Source organism: Knufia obscura (genome assembly GCF_036327395.1).
Source record: "Knufia obscura strain CCFEE 5817 isolate CBS 148926 chromosome Unknown scaffold_2, whole genome shotgun sequence".
Lineage (NCBI taxonomy): Eukaryota > Fungi > Ascomycota > Eurotiomycetes > Chaetothyriales > Trichomeriaceae > Knufia > Knufia obscura.
This window is the reverse complement of record NW_027042688.1, coordinates 2,595,310-2,612,570: the sequence shown is the minus strand read 5'-3', so window position 1 is coordinate 2,612,570 and position 17,261 is coordinate 2,595,310. Positions and strand designations below refer to the sequence as shown.

At 51.9% G+C, this 17,261-nt stretch overlaps 7 protein-coding genes across 7 annotated transcripts; 4 read left to right on the top strand and 3 right to left on the bottom strand.

Annotated features, from left to right (window-relative positions):
• Nucleotides 1-201: 201 nt before the first annotated feature.
• On the top strand, nt 202-1,313 carry PMZ80_002819 (uncharacterized protein; the record flags this gene model as incomplete). Its single annotated transcript, XM_064871251.1, has 2 exons — nt 202-273; nt 333-1,313. The coding sequence occupies 2 exons, from the start codon at nt 202-204 to the stop codon at nt 1,311-1,313; spliced, it is 1,053 nt and encodes a 350-aa protein (XP_064733704.1).
• Nucleotides 1,314-2,758: 1,445 nt separating this feature from the next.
• Nucleotides 2,759-4,833, bottom strand: PMZ80_002818 (uncharacterized protein; the record flags this gene model as incomplete). The annotated part of the gene is made up of 2 exons (XM_064871250.1): nt 2,759-2,950; nt 3,001-4,833. The coding sequence occupies 2 exons, from the start codon at nt 4,831-4,833 to the stop codon at nt 2,759-2,761; spliced, it is 2,025 nt and encodes a 674-aa protein (XP_064733703.1).
• A 1,378-nt stretch (nt 4,834-6,211) lies between these two features.
• On the bottom strand, nt 6,212-7,963 carry sif3 (Sad1-interacting factor 3; the record flags this gene model as incomplete). The annotated part of the gene is made up of 2 exons (XM_064871249.1): nt 6,212-6,555; nt 6,610-7,963. 2 exons carry the CDS (start codon nt 7,961-7,963, stop codon nt 6,212-6,214), a joined length of 1,698 nt encoding a protein of 565 aa, XP_064733702.1.
• A 585-nt stretch (nt 7,964-8,548) lies between these two features.
• On the top strand, nt 8,549-9,631 carry PMZ80_002816 (uncharacterized protein; the record flags this gene model as incomplete). Its single annotated transcript, XM_064871248.1, has 1 exon — nt 8,549-9,631. One exon carries the CDS (start codon nt 8,549-8,551, stop codon nt 9,629-9,631), a length of 1,083 nt encoding a protein of 360 aa, XP_064733701.1.
• A 503-nt stretch (nt 9,632-10,134) lies between these two features.
• Nucleotides 10,135-12,237, top strand: PMZ80_002815 (uncharacterized protein; the record flags this gene model as incomplete). Its single annotated transcript, XM_064871247.1, has 1 exon — nt 10,135-12,237. The coding sequence occupies one exon, from the start codon at nt 10,135-10,137 to the stop codon at nt 12,235-12,237; it is 2,103 nt and encodes a 700-aa protein (XP_064733700.1).
• Nucleotides 12,238-13,108: 871 nt separating this feature from the next.
• PMZ80_002814 (uncharacterized protein) lies at nt 13,109-15,139 on the bottom strand (the record flags this gene model as incomplete). The annotated part of the gene is made up of 1 exon (XM_064871246.1): nt 13,109-15,139. One exon carries the CDS (start codon nt 15,137-15,139, stop codon nt 13,109-13,111), a length of 2,031 nt encoding a protein of 676 aa, XP_064733699.1.
• A 582-nt stretch (nt 15,140-15,721) lies between these two features.
• On the top strand, nt 15,722-16,518 carry PMZ80_002813 (uncharacterized protein; the record flags this gene model as incomplete). The annotated part of the gene is made up of 3 exons (XM_064871245.1): nt 15,722-15,793; nt 15,848-16,010; nt 16,061-16,518. 3 exons carry the CDS (start codon nt 15,722-15,724, stop codon nt 16,516-16,518), a joined length of 693 nt encoding a protein of 230 aa, XP_064733698.1.
• Between the last annotated feature and the right edge of the window lie 743 nt (nt 16,519-17,261).

The following is a 17,261-nucleotide window of genomic DNA, read 5'->3' as shown; positions in this document are numbered from 1 at the left end:
AGACTTCCTGGATGGTCTAAAAGCCGTTACTTCCATATGCTGCGCCAGCTGATCGAAAGCAAGCACGGCAACAGCACGATCTGCTAGAGCATACTACTTCTTAAACGACCTGCTCGTTTGCCACCCAGGTGACCGTTCATGACGGCCGTTTAGAACAATAAGGACTGACTCCATTCCCAAACCTTCACCACTCACACAGCTATGACAGGGCAATATGCCAAAGACCAGCCCAGCAGCTCCTCCAATCGCATCGAGAAGGTAGCCATCGTCGGAGTACGTTGACTTCCCACCCACCGCACAAGTCAATACAGCCAACTCTAACCACATGACAGGCCGGCGGCTCAATAGGAAAACACATAGCATCGCACCTCCTAAAAACCGGCAAACACACCATAACAGCCCTCGCCCGCCCCGACAGCACAGGTCAACTCCCCGATGGTCTCCACATCATCAAAATCGACTACACCAGCGACGACGACACCGCACTAGTAACCGCCCTCCGCGGCCAACAAGCCCTCATAATTACCATGTCAGTCTCCGCCCCACCCAACACAACCCTCAACCTCATCCGTGCAGCCGCCAAAGCCAACGTGCCATACATCCTACCCAACTGGTACGGTCACGACCCCGCAAATAACAGCCTATGCAACGATACCTTCCTCTCCGACCGGCGCGACAGCATCACGTCCGAGATCGCGCGGCTAGGAGTGAGTGCGTACATCCTGCTAGCATGCAATTTCTGGTACGGATTCAGTCTAGGCGGTGGACCGGATCGATACGGTTTCGACTTCAAAAACCGCTCGCTGATCCTGTTCGACGCTGGGAATGTGCCCATTAACACTAGCACGTGGCCGCAGTGTGGGAGGGCGATTGCGAATCTGCTGAGTTTGAAGGAAGTGCCGGAGGATGAGAATGACACGTCGCCTACGTTGAGTCAGTTCCGGAATGGATCGGTGTATATTTCTAGTTTTCGGGTGAGTCAGCGCGATATGTTTGAGAGTGTGAAACGGGTTACGGGGACGAGAGATGCTGATTGGAGTGTTACATGTGAGAGTGCGGAACAGCGGCGGCGGGATGGACGGGACGCTGTGCAAGGGGGCGATATGCGGGGATTTATCAAGTTGATGTATAGTCGGATGTTCTTTGGTAATGGGGATGGGGACTATGAGAGTGCCAGGGGCCTACATAATAAGTTGTTGGGTTTGCCTGTTGAGGATCTGGATGAGTTTACTGCTGTTGCGGTTCGCTTGGGAGAGGAGGGAGAGGTAGTGAGTTATGGGCATGGTGCTGCTGATAATATCACTTCGTGGTAGAGAATGGTCAATGGTAAGTTCAGAGACCCATCGGCAAGAACATTTGAAGGCACGCGGCTTCTTGAGCTTTGTTCACATTCTCACGGAAGGTGCTCTTTTGCTTACGCAAAACCTGTCAGGACAGGAAAGATTGAAAGAAGTAGTCGCCAGCCCGTTTCACGCTGAAACACGAATACAGATCACTACCTGCATTTCCAACATGAGTGATTCAGATAGTCCTGCGTAGATCTATATCGTTGGTGGTCGCTTGTTACCATAGTGTGACTCTGCTACCTGATGAACACAGCATGTCTTCGAACGCTTTCAACGTACATTAAGATATACTGTCAACGATTCCCTTTCGATCTACGGCATCTGCTCAACTTGACTATCCTCGAAGTCCTGTGACCCTCAGCTTGCAGCCGGAGTAACAAAGTGCATGACTTGACGTGTTGGCGGGTCAAGGCGGGATAAGCCGGTCCTGCCGCAGCACATTAGCCGGAAGGGAGCCTTGTCCAGCGGAATCCGTACTCAAATGCATTGTCGAAAGCTTCGTTTGCTATTTGGTATTCACAGCACAGCACACAAACCGTGTAATACCGTGCGAAGAACCTACGTAGGCAGCAATCCTGGTACACGTGCTATACAGTCCAAGCATGATGTTGACCCGAGCTGACCGTGCAAACCCGTGTGATTCGATCACCTGCTTCGTCTCGAACTGAGAAGACCCTCCATGACTTAATGCCTTCATTCGTTACCAGTACAGCAATCTGCTACTCATGCTTCCCTTCGTATTCTCCCCATCCAAGTGTCTCGCCGTATAATCAATAGAACTGTCCGTTCATCATGAATTCAAGCGTGCCTCATCCCGGCTTTGCCCTCGGGAACAAGCTCCGTTGAAACCAACACGATATCACGATGTTCCGACCTCGAATATACCTCCATGTGTCGACTTTCTCATGCTACTCCGCGACCAGTGCAAACAGTCCGAAGCAAGCGTGAGCAGAGCCTACATTCCCCGTCGTGAAGGACAACAGTCTGCCGAGTCTCGTGTCTCCCGCAGCTGGAAATGGGTCTGGGCCGTCTTCGAGAGCAGATCGGAATTGCGGCCGGCGCTCTTGCACCGACATATCTGATTTCCAAAAGTCGCTGCGACAACGCTGGGAGACACAAGGTAACGCACCCAGCCGGCAATCTCAAATACCTTCTGCCGGTCACCCACGTCACCCGATTTGCGCACTGGTCAGTCAGTAGCACAACTCGTTACAAAGAGCGGTTCAACAGATAAGTATAAGATCTTTGTTCGTCATTCATGGAGATAGATGTACATCCAGCATAGGCAGGTATATGTTCAGACATTCATTACCAAGAATCAGATCCCACCAATGCCTTCTTGCCACCCGCTGAGGACACTCAACTTTTGTCTGATTGATCATTACACATTCATTCTGAACTCAACTGGCCACCTAAGACGCCGGTACAACGACCGCGGTCTGCGCCGTGACGACCAACCCAGCCACCGCAGCCGACGACAGCGTCGAGATGACACCTGCAAGCAGCGCTGAAAGTGCAACCTTCGAGACATCACCTGCTCGCTGCGGTGCAATCTGCGAGAGCACACCGATCTGGGTACCGAGGGAACCAAGGTTACCGAAGCCCTGTTTCTATTAGTATCTGGTCTCGATATAGCAGGAGGCGAAAGACTTACACAGCAAGCATACGTAGCAATAAGCACAGATCGCGGGCTGAGATTCTGGTACTCCGGGCTAGCAAGCGTCGTAAAAGCAACGAATTCATTGATGATGACCTTGACACCGATGACTTCACCGACTGCACGGAGATCCTGTCTTGGGACACCGAGGAGGAAAGCAACGGGGTAACAGATATATCCGAGGATAAGCTGGAGAGTGAGACGAGGGTTCTCAATGCCGAAGAATCGTCCCCACCAGCCGAGGAGGCCGTTGATCAGACCGACGAGGGCGATAATGCAGAGGAGTGTGGCGATGATCATACCGGCGATCTTGATACCGAGCCATGCACCGTTTGCGAAGGCGTGGAGGGCGTTGGCGGCTTTGTGCTCGTCGTCGTCTGGGACTACGACGCGGCCCGATGTGATTGTTTCTTCTGTTTCTGGGTATCGCAATTTGGAAACAGCCAAGGAAGCTGGAATGGACATGATGCAGGAAGATACGAGGGCTTGCGGGTTGAGACCGAGACCGATGTATGCGACCAGCACTGAACCGGCGATTGTCGCGAAACCACAGGTCATGACTTGGTGGAGTTCGGCCAGGGTCAGATGTGGTACGAAAGGTCGAATCAACATGGCGGATTCACCCTGACCGATAAAGGGTGTTGCTGCTGCGACGACGGCCTCGGCGCCAGAGACACGGAGAGACCAATAGAAGAAGGTTGCGAACTTGACGACGAACCACTGGAGGAGACCGGAGTAGTACAGTAGCTGCACGAGCGCAACGAAGAAAATGATGGGTGGAATGACACCGATCAAGAACCAGCCGATACTGGGGACATCAGCATCCGTGAGGAATGTAGTTCCTTCCTGTGCGAAACCCAGAAGTTGACGGGCGAGGAATGAGATGAAGTTGAAGATATCGTAGCCAGCTTCGGTTCGGAGCACGAACAGCGCAATGATGAATTGCGTGAGCATGCCACCGATGACCGTGTGCCACTGGATGCGCGAGCGGTCGCGGGACGTGGCGTATAGACCCGCGATCATGACAATAAGACCGAAGAAGGAGACGGCACGGTTGGCACGGGTGTTGTCCTCGACTTCCTCGGAGATGAATGTGCCCAGAATCATGACCACCACTGTTCCGGCAGCCGCAAGTGGCTGGTGCAATTTCTTTGGGATCATGTCGTAGACACGGACAACAGAGTTGTTCCAGACAAAAGCTGTGGGCCTCATAACGATGGAGACCGGGACGTGGAAGGTAATCAGACGCAGAGTTATGGCAAGGTAGACCAAGAACGGCTTCAACCAGCCCAGGTTATCTGAGCGGTGGTAGATCAGACCGACGATCCACCATGCTGTGAAGAGTAGCCATATGGCAAGGTGGAAGAAGATGCGATATCTCTTGTAAAAGTGAGAGACGCGGTGTTTCTTGCCATCTCCTTCTTCGCTCGAGAGGCGGGTGGGTGAGACCACACCTTTTTCTGAGTCTAATGCATTGAACTCTGGCTTCTCATCGACTCCTCGAAGCGTGTGAGAGGTGTAGTCTTGGGAAGATTTTTCGAGCAGGTCTCGTCGTGGCTCGTTTGCTCCTGTCGCATAAGTGACGTGCTCGTCTTTGTCCTGGGCGGCAGAGGCTTTGCGTCCGTGGTGCATATGCGAATGTTGATGTTCATGCGAGTAATGGAGGGCCAGATCTGGGTTCGCGTCTACGCCATGTTGGGACGACGGATTGTGACCGTGCGCAGGTAGGTCGCCGTGGTGTGGTACGGTACCTCCACGTGCTCCCAGAGTCTCGGGCTCGGGTTGGTGGGTGTGGGAGCCCACGTTGGTCTCCTTGTCCACGCCGCTCATCTTGTCTCTCGCTTAGTATGAGGATCGTCGAGATACTTGGACAAGATGGTGCTTCTGAGGAAAGCGAGAGCAAGTATTAAGACGGGCGATGCAGCCAGGAAAGTAAAGATGAGGGCGGGAGACATGAAATAATATTATGCTAGGGACCTAGTGACACGAAGCTGAATTGGTTAAGGGCAAAGATAAGGCAGGAGCTGCAGACAGGGTTCTAAACCGAAAGAGATGGCACCCCCGACGGCTTAGACTCGCTTGTCGTTGGCGGACAGACAAGAAGAGACTGGGCTCGAATGGAGAAGCGTCTTGTCAAAGATATCGCATGGCTTTCGATTCAGTGGGTGGATATGGATCATCGTTGAGTTTGTGAGCCGCGACCGAGCTTGGAGTGCGCGAGCTCTGTGAGTGGTGGAATAACGAAATGGGGTCCCCTTCGATGGCGCTCCCAAGATGCAACATCGCTATCCAGCATCCTGTCAGTTGTGCGGCGATTTCAGGTGGGCGTACAGAAATCTGGGCTGACAGCACATGGACTCGAAATTAGTCCTGATAGCATCATGACAGTTTAGTCGTTCCGGTTGCTCATTGTTATGCGAAATCTACAATTGCAAGAATGAAAGCATTTGTGTGATACCCAGCGGCATCAATCGCCCTTTCGAGTTCGAGATGCCAAGGAAACGGCAAAAATCTTGGGACACAGTTCTTTCTTGTCCTGATAGCATAATTTTTATGGATGACCTTTGCGCTTCGACGTCTGATTCGGTGCAACTCCAAGCTCGTGTTCGTCTTGCAACAGCGTGGCAAGTAAGATGCCCTAGCTTATGACTTCCTGTTATTTCCAATCGCATCTTTTTGGTGTTTGGAAATGCAGGTCTCCTCAACTCGGAACAGCACTAACATCAATTCCGTTAATGCATTAAGAATACCCCACTGCCACTAGCTCACGCTACGAACTGCTGCGAAAGCGACTGGTGCGGATGTGAGGCTCGAGCTGCTGTTATCGTCAAAGTCGCGTGTCTCGCAGGTGCCGGCTTCGCCGAAACTGGTGATCAGCATTTGCACTGTCCTTCATGCTGCAAGACTACGTGACTCTGAGTGTGGGACAGTGTCCCTCGTGGCACATGCGGAATTCTATATACTCATAGCAAGCCAGAGGTTCAGGAGACTGCAGCAAGCACATCCCGAGATCAGTTCAAGGAGAATAAAATTATTGACAATGACAGACGGTCGCGTCCGATACAGAGACGATGCCCAGAGATATGCAACCGCGCCACCAACGCCCTGCTAAGTGATTACTTCCCGAAATGTCAGACGTGTAGCAGGATCATAATCCTTGTTGTCGGCTCTAGAATGTAGATATGCGCCTGAATCCGCCGGGCTTTTGTTACAAAAGTTCATGAGATAGTGGCGGGAGGCCCCCAGCTATCACGTTTGCTCCCGCATGTCCCTTCTTCGCGGTCAAGATGCCGAATCTCAAGAATACCTCGGAACAGGTGACCAGAATCGAGATTCCAATCAGGACAATAATGATCCAGGTAATTCGTGACATTTTGTTGTCGGAGACGTAGTCTGATAGCACTTCTGCCAAGTCCAGGAACACGCGACATCGTTCGTTGAGGACCTGAATTCGTGGCTTGATCTCCAGATATTCCGTCAGTGCGGTGTACAGCGGATGCAAGGTCGGTTCGTCTTCCCAGATTAGGTTGGGCGTGTCAAGCACGTTTGATGCTAGTGAGCCGAGGTCAGCATATGCAGTAGGGCGTGGGTGGGGCGGATACTTACATAGGTTAACATCCACGCGACTCTTGAACAGACCTCCAAGTAGCTTGATGACTTCCTCGCGTTTCATACCGAGCTCACCTGTCTTGGCAAGGCGTGCTGGAACGTCCTTTGCAGCTTCCATCTGTCCTGCCATGGTTTCTTCGAAGAAGCTCAACTTTGTGCTTTGTGCTATGGCATGGCTGATAGCCAGCTTGATCATGTGGTCACCGCTGCGTAGGGTGATCATGTCGTTGTAAATTCGTGGTCTCGAGAGCTCGTTGTTGTATTCGAAATGGAACTCTTCTGTCTCGAAATCTTCCTCGTCGAGAGGATTCGTGGTCAGAGACAGGCTAGATGTGATGTGACCTTTCTCATCAACCAAAGTTGCAAATGTGAGGTCGGCAAGCACATCTTTCTCTTGCCGTTCAGTGAAATTCCAGAACACAACCACTCCGTAGGAGAAGACAAACATTTCAGCGTATCTGTAGGCATCAGTCGGCACAGTGTTGCCGGTTGGACTGACAGATCGGGCTGAGAAATTGCCAGTGCTGTCTCTTCTGATGCCATTGATTTGAGCCCTTTCGTCTTCCTGCTCAGCAATTTCGTATTGATTGGCATCTTCGGGTATTTGGTCTCCTCTTACGGAATGCTCTTCTTCCTCTTCATCGAAGTCACCTCGATAGTTCCTCTGCTCGCTGCGCTCGATAGCTTCGTCCAGCACCATTCCACCTTTTGCGCTGACGACGGGCGGGCTGCTCAACAATCGGTAGCCATCGGTTCCCGGCAGAAGAGGGAGATGATAAGCACAGTACAAGCAATCGTCATACAGCTTCGCTCTTGCGCCATGGCGTTGCCTGACGAAGGTGGCGGTAGACTGTAGCTTATAGGCCTGTGCGGTACAGAACGCTGTCACTCTCGGCAGCTCTTTCTCTGTACGCTTATGCTTGGGAAGGCGCTCAGCGTAGCTCTTGGACTTCTCTCTCCCTGGTCGTCGGTAGTCCTCATCGTCCTTAGGCGGACCTGTGTCCTCTGCAGTGGCCCCAAACTCGCCCTTCTCTTCGTCTTCTTCTATAGCTTCTGGAAGCAAGACCAACTTCTCGGATGTCTTTGTCGACCGAGGAGGCATATGCGACGGCGCAAATCGACCGCTTAATCTTGGATCCAGCGGTCTACCCGACATAGTACGAGACTGCCGGGGACGTTGAGGTCGCCTTTGCTGAGCTGAAGGGACGTCTGAAGCATACTGTAATACACTATCGACAGTGATGAAGCGTGATGGCTGACGGCGGGCTTGTTGTGGTCTTCTATCACCACTATCGGCAGCTAATATCGAGGGATTTCGTCGAGGCGCTGGGCCTCTTGGAGGTGGTGCCATCCTGGGATTGTCGAGGACAGTTGGATACGATACCCAACTACTCGAGCTTCTTCAGCGCAGAAAGATGTCTCTTGTTTTATTGCTTTGCTATTGCGAATGCTAATTACCTTAAGTTATGCTCTGGACAACAACTATTTCAATGAAAAATAGCGTCATCGGTACCACTGCCACTAGTGACTGGAGCGCCCGTAGTGCAAGACTTGGGGGCAGCTTTTAACCAACCTACACTCTTCAACATCACTATCAATTACTACTACTGTATTGCTGAGAGAACACCTACATGAAGCTTTGCACGTCTGTGATATGAAAATGAGATCCATTGCTGCCTTGGTTTGGGCCTAAGGATTCGATGAGCCGTGCCGACCTCTTTACGCTGGTGGTCTATTTCACCATAACCTCCGAGCTCCAGACATGCATGTAGGCTAGAGGCATCTCGGCCATTTGCTTATGCATGCGTTATTGGTCACTATCGACGTCTCGCACTTTGTGAAAGTGAACATCACCTAGCGGACTCGAGAGTAAAGTAAGTTTCTTGTCTTATGAAGTGTTGGGATTGGCCTGTCCGTTCTTTCAGTGATCGCAGCCATGACACATCCGACACTGTTCTTGACAACTGAAGATCCGTACGCCATCTATGGCCCTGGCGAGAATGTTCGAGGCACGGCGAATCTCGAGTCGGTCGAACCTGTCCAGGCCAAGTACATAATCATCTTCATATTGGCTGGGTGTAGAGTCACGAGTACAGGCACAAAGGCAGCGAAGCAAACCTTCTTTCATAAGCAGTTCAAGGTCCCGTTCCGCAACAAGCGAGGCAATGCAGCCCGACAACTGTCTGCTGGTCAGCACAAATGGAACTTCGAATTTATGATGCCCGCCTCGAATGAGCTACCGCCATCCTTCTTTTACCGCGATCAGGAAGGCTCCGTGGAGGTCTGGTACCGCCTGGTCATGTGTCTCTACAAGAGCGATTCGACCGGACCTGCGAAGGACGACATGAAGACCTTAACGATCAAGTACTCGCCCAAGCGATCGCCGTCGATAGTCGCTGACGGGCCGCTGTCTCAATTGTGTCAGTCGGTACCTGTGAAGCGGTATGGTGACGAAGTACATTTTCGGAGGCAGAAAACACGCATGCGGATACCTCGTATGATCAGACGAGCATTAGGCCGACGTCAGCCATATGAAGAGAGGTTCCATGTGACTATTTGGGTGCCACGCGTTGCGCCTTTCTCAGACCATTTGGATATCTCTCTAAAGGTACAGACAGAGATCGACGACCCACTGCGTGTGGTCGAGGTCAGGCTTACGAAAGTGGAATATCGTCTCTGGGCGACAACGCGTATAGCTTACGATCAGACAGTGCGGACCCGACGACACCAGATACAGTCCAATGTATGCACATGTAACAGTTTGCTTGAGCTGAACAGTTATTGGGTATCTTTACGAAGGCACGCGCCGTTTAGGATACAGCCCAAGATACATGGCGTGCCCCTAGACAAGAATTCGTTCAGCACGCTCGGGCCAAGTTTCGGAACGAACAATATCTTGAGGGAATACAGCCTGGATATTGACCTTTTCCTCCTCATCTATGGCAAAACTCATCGAGCCAGATTCGAGAACAATGAGTTAATACTGCTGCCTTACGAGATGCACCTCGTAGAGGAGTGAAGCAACAATTATCATAACATTCTGTAGTGAAGAAGAATATACAGCAAACCAGACCGCCATTTTCGTAAAGTGTTTGCTGCGTGGGCTGAGCACGTCAGGCTGGTACTGTGACATGAGCGGTGCAGGATATGACTCGATGAGTCGGTTTGTGTGGTCGAACCATTCCGAAACAGGCTAGAGTGAAGGTTTGTACAGCCGTAGCCTTGCGTGCACCTCGAGAAATGCTGCCTGCCAATTTTGTAATCAAACAAATTTCTGCACCTCGAGTTTCATCTTCACAATCAGTACACACATTCATCGACTTTTCTGTTCCACGTAAGCATCAAGTCAAAACTGTCACTCACTGTGCTTCGTCTTGATCCGAAAACATCACTAGTGCGGTTGGTGAAGGGCCCACTTGGTGAAATCAACACTCGACAATCCTACAAAAAGTCTTCTTCTGCCAACCCATCTCTACTGTAATGTTTCCATCAGTCTGAAACAAACTCTACACCAAAATCGCAATGGCTCGGGTTAAGGCTTATGCAGCGCCTCAAGTAAAGGCAGAAGACGAAGCCGAAATAACTCCTTCAAGAAGGACGCGTCGCCAAACTAAGAGTTTGGTCGAACCTCGAGACGCGTCAATTTCTGAAGCTGAAGACGTCGAAGAAGCCGAGCCTGCTCGATCACCTTCACCAGAGCCCGTTGCCAAACCAAAACCAAAGCGCAAATATCGGAAGAGTAATGCCACAAAGGCAGCATCCGATCCAGCCGATGACGGAACTCCAGAACCAGCTCCCCAACTAGCCAAGGACGGTAGACGGAAGGGTGGCAACAAGCGAAAATTCCATCATGAGTATTGTCTGACTTGTGAGAATTATGGTCGAGCTTGTGGTGGCCGACGCGAGGGCGAGCCAGGGTGTGCTGTTTGTCGTGAGCCTAATCGAGAGAAGGGTGAGAAGTTGCGAGAATGTCTATGGGCGAATCCAGAAGCAGGCATCACTACTTACAAAGAAGCGCGTGAGGTGCACAAGAAAGCCCAGTCTGAAGCAAGGGAACAAAGAGTCAGAGCACCCAAGCGACCAGTACCAGTGGCAGATCTCACATACGAGAGGACTCCTTCCTCCTACCTCACCGCTACAGATCCTTTAGGCATTGTGCCTCATCCCCGACCAGTCGGCGGTCATCAACCTCGACTAAGCAGACCCTTGAACGTGGTGCCACCACCAACAGGCACTGTTCGGCCATCATCTATCAATGGCTACTATACATACAATTCTCCACAACCTCCAAGCGCACCAGGCAACGAGGGTGATACTATCACTGTCAATACGTCCCAACATGCCCGACACCAATCTCACCCAGACATTCAAGGTGTCCACCGACCACAAGTCATAAATCTACCGAACGGAGGAGAGCCACAGAATGATCAACCACGACGAGCTTCAATGCCACATCCGCCACACTACTTCGCACCACTCAGTCTTCCTCCCGGTCTGAATCCATTGCCAGAGTCCTACTGGGCATATTACAACCCAAAGATGCGCGCATACATTGTTCCCATACACCCTAACTCAAATCTCCTTCCACCGCCAGCATTCATGCGAGACCACGCTGCAACATACATATCGCCGTATGATGCAGATCAGTCCCTGCAAGTCTCGATGGACGGCCGAAATCCTCCTCGCCCCGTCTTCCCAACGGACTTGCCTCCGAAGAACACTGGATTCAGTGTCCCGGCTAAGTTGAAGCTGACAGTCGGCAAAAGAAACCCGCTTGATACGAGCGGCACTCCTTGCCGAAAATGGTCTATCAGCGACTCCAAAGTCCCAACTCTCGGTGGACATGAGTTCAAGTCAAAGCACTGGAGTCGAGCTGTCGATGGAAGTGGAAGTAGTCAAGAGCTAGGAGCTACTCCCATCAACGGCACTGCGATAGCAAGCAACGCAGTCTCCAGCGAAAGCGGTACACGAAAGAGCGTCGAGAGCTCCGAGCTCAGCTCCGCTATCGATGTCGACGAGAGTATGCTCGCAGCCACGCCTCAAAACAACGACGGCGATGAAGATATGGTTGAAGTCGTCGAGATAGCAGCTCACGACGACTTGCAACAAAACGCAGATGAGACCGAATCCGATGAAGAGCAGGAGCAGGAAGAAGAGGAAGAACCGGACCGTTTCCTCTCACACCTCTCAAACGTCTACAAAGAGACCATCAACGGCACGAAGCGCAAACACATCTCATCACCAGCCCCAGCAGAGACCGCAGCCCGCTTCGTCGCTGTGAACGAGAACTATGACGACTCTGACAGTGATGCCACCGACTCAGAAGGAGAAGATAAAGTCGTGCCTGTGAACGCGCGGAAGGCAGTCGCTAAAGCTAAAGCGCTCGATGACGCGTGGAAGGCCTTCTCGGCTGATGACCCGAAGGTTCAGCCAAGTCGTGGAAGAGCAGCGAGGGTGTCTAGGAGTAGCAGTGTCTATGAGGATGCGGCTGAGGAGCCTGTGCGAAGTAATGGGTTTGCGGCTGTGAATTCGGGTTCGAGGAGGAAGGGTGCTACTTCGTTGGAGCATAAGCGGAAGATCTTTGCGGATTTGTCGAGTGGGGATGTTGATATGGATGGGGCGTAGGGAGCCGGCGGGCAGAGCATGGAAGTGGGCGGAGAGGTTAAGGCTGAGGCTGGTAGGGTGCGAAGCTGCTCGATTATGTGAAGGGGCTTGAAACCTTGTGAGGTTACAATAAGGGTGCTACGTGAAGGCGCAGGGGACTAACTATCTTGTTACGCATCTTGTTTTGACGGTATTGGAGCTGTGATGGCGAAAGGAAAAGTGTATGGGATAATGGTGTGTGGTGTACGTGCTAATGGTTCAAGAGCTTATCAATAGAGAATTGTGGGCGTGCGAGGCATGATTAGGGTACCAGTTGAGATAATGATCAGTATCGTAGCAACGCTGTAGCAGCAGCAGTGGTAGCACACAGATATTACAATCATATTCCAACCTCTTGGACATTCAGTCACTCTATTAGTCCTCTAGCAGCAGCACAGTCCAATTGCTCTTCGATACTTGCGCACCTTCATTCTCATACCGTACAGCTCTAACATGCCCCTCGCCACTCTGCTCGTGCGCTGAGCGACGATCAAAAGTCAGTCGGTTCTCGAGTTCACAACGACCAGTGGGAGTGGGCAGGGACGCTCGATCAAAGGTCGCAACGATGCTGATTCATGGACTGCGTGTTGGCACGCTGACCATGTGAATCGAGCGAATCTACTGTAGATCTGAAAGGTTTCTTCTGTCTGGGGCTAGTGCGAGCCGTTAACTGCCTGAAGGTACGAAGCACCGTAGGATGAAGGCGCGACAGGCAGTCAGACCTTGTGCCAGAGGAAGGAGCGATCGGAGGGGACAGAACTAATTCGTCATCAATATCATTCATCATTCATGCCTTCATTGGCACAACCCGTCATTATCAACTGTCAAGTAGCTCCATCTCATCAACCTCAACCTAAGTATCACTCTTGACCGGATGCAAAATCATCATCGGCAAACACATCCTCCCATTCCCACCCTCCACCTGCCCCTCCCACTCAACCTCCCCATTCCCCTTCTCCTCCCCCAACCACCTCCTCCACAAATAACCCGCAAACCCCGCATTACTATACCAACTACTCCCTCGAAAAACATGCTCACCCGGCCCAAACACACTCCCTCCCTGCCCATGAAAATGTCCCTTCCCATGATCCATACCCGCCGCTTTCCCCTCGGCACCCACCACAGCATTATTAAAGATCTCGTCTGCGTGCTGAGCTGGCCAGTCTCGATCCATATATGTCGTTATGGGCGCGTAGACCGCCTTAAGACCGTAGTGCAGCGCGATGGAGGCAGGGTACATCTCGGGGAACATGGTGTGTTTATTCCTATAGGTTTCCTCGTGCATGAGGAGGAGGAGACGGCGCGAGAGACGGGTGGCGGCTATCAGGGCTGCGCGGGTTGGGGGGCGGGTTGAGGTGGCTGTGTTGTAGCCTGTTATGTCGTTGTGGAAGGCCCAGCGCGTGTTGTTTGGGTTGAAGAGGGGGCTGAACGTGATTAGGTCTGTTATTTCGCGGGACGCGGTGGGTGGTGGTTGGGAGGGGATGGGTAGGAGTTGGTCTGCGGGGAGTTGTGGGCCGGAGATTGGTGGATTGCCGGATGCCGCTGTTTCTTCGATGATGGATTGTGCGAAGGATGCGTAGGAATTGTTGTGGAGGGCGGGGATGAAGTATTCTGATGAGCGTTCCCAGAGGTGGGAGCGGTCTTGCTTGTCTGCCCATGCTGTGACTTTGTCGAGGAGTTCGCCGTAGTGGCCTGTTACTCTGATGTCCATTTCCCATTGCCAGAAGTAGTCGAACTCTGGGTGCTTTGAGGCGAAGTACTGCAGGGGGAAATGGAGGGATCTGTATGCTTCGTAAACGTCGCCGCCAGAGAAATTGACGATGCTTTTTGGGAAGGGTGGTGGGTAGATGAGTTTCATTTGAGCTACGGACCATAGAGTGCCCATGCCTTCGAATTCTGGTGGGAGACTGTTTCGGAGTGTTTCGTTGTAGAGCTCTTCAGATGCCCAGATGGGGAGTGAATCGTCCTGAACATGGATCAGGAAGTGGACGTAGACCTGCCCGCCGCTTCTGAGAGATAGCTCATTGATCATTGCCCGTAGGATCATGATTCGGTACGGAGTGTAATTGAATGTATGCCATGTGCGCAAGATGAAGGCTGTCCGAGGGCGAGTAGCCAACTCTTCTGCGTTTCTTCGCACGCAATCCTCTTGCACATCGCTCCATCTTTCCGGCTGACGCTGAGGTCGCATCTCTTCCTCAAGCAAACTATCTCCCCGCAACGGTATTCCAAGCCCACCTTCTTCGGGAAGCCCGGTCATGCCGTATGGCTGAAACCGATTCATTCGATCGTAGCAGAGGGATGTGTCTATGTCCATCTCTTCCAGTGATCCGAACAACGGAGAAGGCATGCCTTGTGGCATCCCGTGGTGGGCGCGTATCGTAGGAGGATCTATGGCGCACTGAAGAGCGTCATCTCGAAGTGTATCTGTTCGCACGATGCCCACAGGGGTCGATGGACGCGGGAGGAATGGCTCTCCTGCTTGTTGCTGCTCGGGTACATATTCTGATGGAGGCACAATTTCATGGCGACCTTTGTAGAACCCATTCAGGCGTGGGAACTGCTCCCACCAAAAGACTTCTCTTCCTCCTCGATCAACCGATTTGCCGAGAAGTATAGGCGCATCATCATCTACTTCCTGTTGCCTCAAAGCATCACTTACGTAGCTGGTGGTAGTGCCCAGAAGCAAGACCCCAAGAACGAATAGACCTGCTGTCGCAAGCCATGCTGCTTTCCGTGGATTGAAGCTCGAGAGACTGATCCGGCGTCTGTGACCAAGCTGAGGAGAGCCGGAGCCAAGTGGAGAGTATCCCACAGTCTTCTTGTTCGTGAAGGGCAGCAATTCTAGCTTATCGGAAAGCTGCTGCTGGAGCTGCTCGAGCATTGGCGGGTGATGAAGGTGGCACGGACAGCCACAGGGATTACAGGCACGTGCGCCTCCACTGGGATCGCGCTCAGGTGATGGCGGGAACACTGTCGACACCAGAGATCATAAAATCAATGACTACCGACATTGACGCTGAAGTCGTTTACACCGTCGACAGTAGACAAGGTATGTGTACTGTCCAACAAACACGCAGGCATGCGGCCCTTATCGCAAAGTCGTTTACTTCACCACTTCTAATTACTCTAGCCTTCGCGTCCTGCATTGGACATAGCCTATTTCGGCTATTGCACGCCGTGTGAAGGTTCACGGGCTCTAGCATCGTGCCCTAAGCCTGCCGAAGTCAAGCCCAATTTATGCTTGTTTTTCTCCTCATCTCTCCGGAGCCGCAACTCCTCAGTTTTATCGTTCGACATTTCCACTGCTTCCATCGTTTCCGTCGAACGTCATCCACGGAACACCCAATGATGTGACATCCCATCGTTTGTGATGCAGATGTAAGTTTCAGCTCAAGAGGTAGGTCAGAGTGTCCAAGCACTGGTCTCTATCATCCTTCACCATATCATATCTCCGTTTGACAATATGCCAACTGCTCTGGTAACTGGAGCTAATTCGGGCATTGGTAACGCCTTTGCCCAGGTACTTTTGAAAGAGGTCAGCTCAAGCTACATACAGGTCAGTACCAGCATGGTCCTGACACATTGGCAGGGCTACAAAGTATTTGCTGTCGATCGTCATGTCGGCGAAGGCTTGAAAAACCTGCGCGAAGCCAGCGTGGGTGAGCTCGATGTCACTTCACCCGATGCGATCAAGCAGTTCCGGGACAAATTCATACAAGACGACCCGATCGACCTGCTGCTGAACATTGCAGGTTAGCATGCCCGCAGCTACGGCTGGGCCACCCATCTAACAGTCATGCAGGTGTAGCAATGCCCAAGGAGAAGGACAGCCTTGAGTCAACCACCATAGACACGTTTGAAAAAGTCTTCGCGGTCAACACTTACGGCCCGATGTTCGTCGTTCAAGCACTACTTCCAAATTTGATGAAGTCACCGAACGCTAAGATTGGTACCGTCACCTCCAGGGTGGGCAGCATAGGCGACAATACAAGTGGTGGCATGTACGCCTATCGATCTTCCAAAGCAGCTGCGAACTCGATAGGTAGGAGCATGGCAATGGATCTCAAGGAGAAGAACATCCCTGTCCTACTGCTGCATCCAGGGTTTGTCAGATCCGGTCTATTGCCTGGAGCGGATGGACCAGAATTTGTTGAGCCCGAGGAGGCCGCCAGCAAGTTGTGGAACAACGTGGTCAAGGTCAAAGGTATGAATGACACAGGGACGTTTTGGCATCGCGAAGGACACGAATTGCCATGGTAAGGTTTAGGGTAAGCACAACGTCACTTCAATCACCTCAGCCGTTCTAGGTGCCAGGTTGGGTTCGCGAATAGCATTGACGAGTCTGCAATTAATCGTAATGCTATTTACTTTCAAGCTGAATTGAAGTCTGCCTCTCACGGTGAGTTCAGATATGCTCAGCTCCTACCAGCACGGGACCTCTGAGACTTATACGCCGCAAGAAGATCTTTGGCTTGCTCTGTCATTTGTCTTTGCTAGCGATGCGTATCATCTGCGCCAAATTGAGATACGAACCAATCAATATTTCACATGACTGATCAACGACTCGTAGGAACATGAGCTTCTCTTCCTTCACGGAGCCAGGTCACAACTGGCCATACCCCGATGGTGCCCCTTCGTCCCCTGAACTCTTTACTGAGGTCGGATCGTCGTTGTTGAAAGCGCCACCATGATCAATTACTAACTCGATGTCGTGTCTCAAGAGAGCGTCAACACGGTCTTCAATGCGCTGGCAAGGGGACGGGTAGGGCCTATGTCGGCAGTAATGGTGCTGACCAACTTTCGGAAGCAGGACGCTGCATGGGTGTTGCTGGCCGGCTGACTGTCCATGGCACGAACGCTTCTATAGCTCGGTAGGTCTTGTATTACAACGTAACTTAGAATGCCCATATGGACGGGGTAGTATGTCAACGGATGGTGGCGCCTTCACCAATCAAAGAATCCCCGTGCTCCTTGCATTGCCTTCAAGCTAGGATGTCATTCTG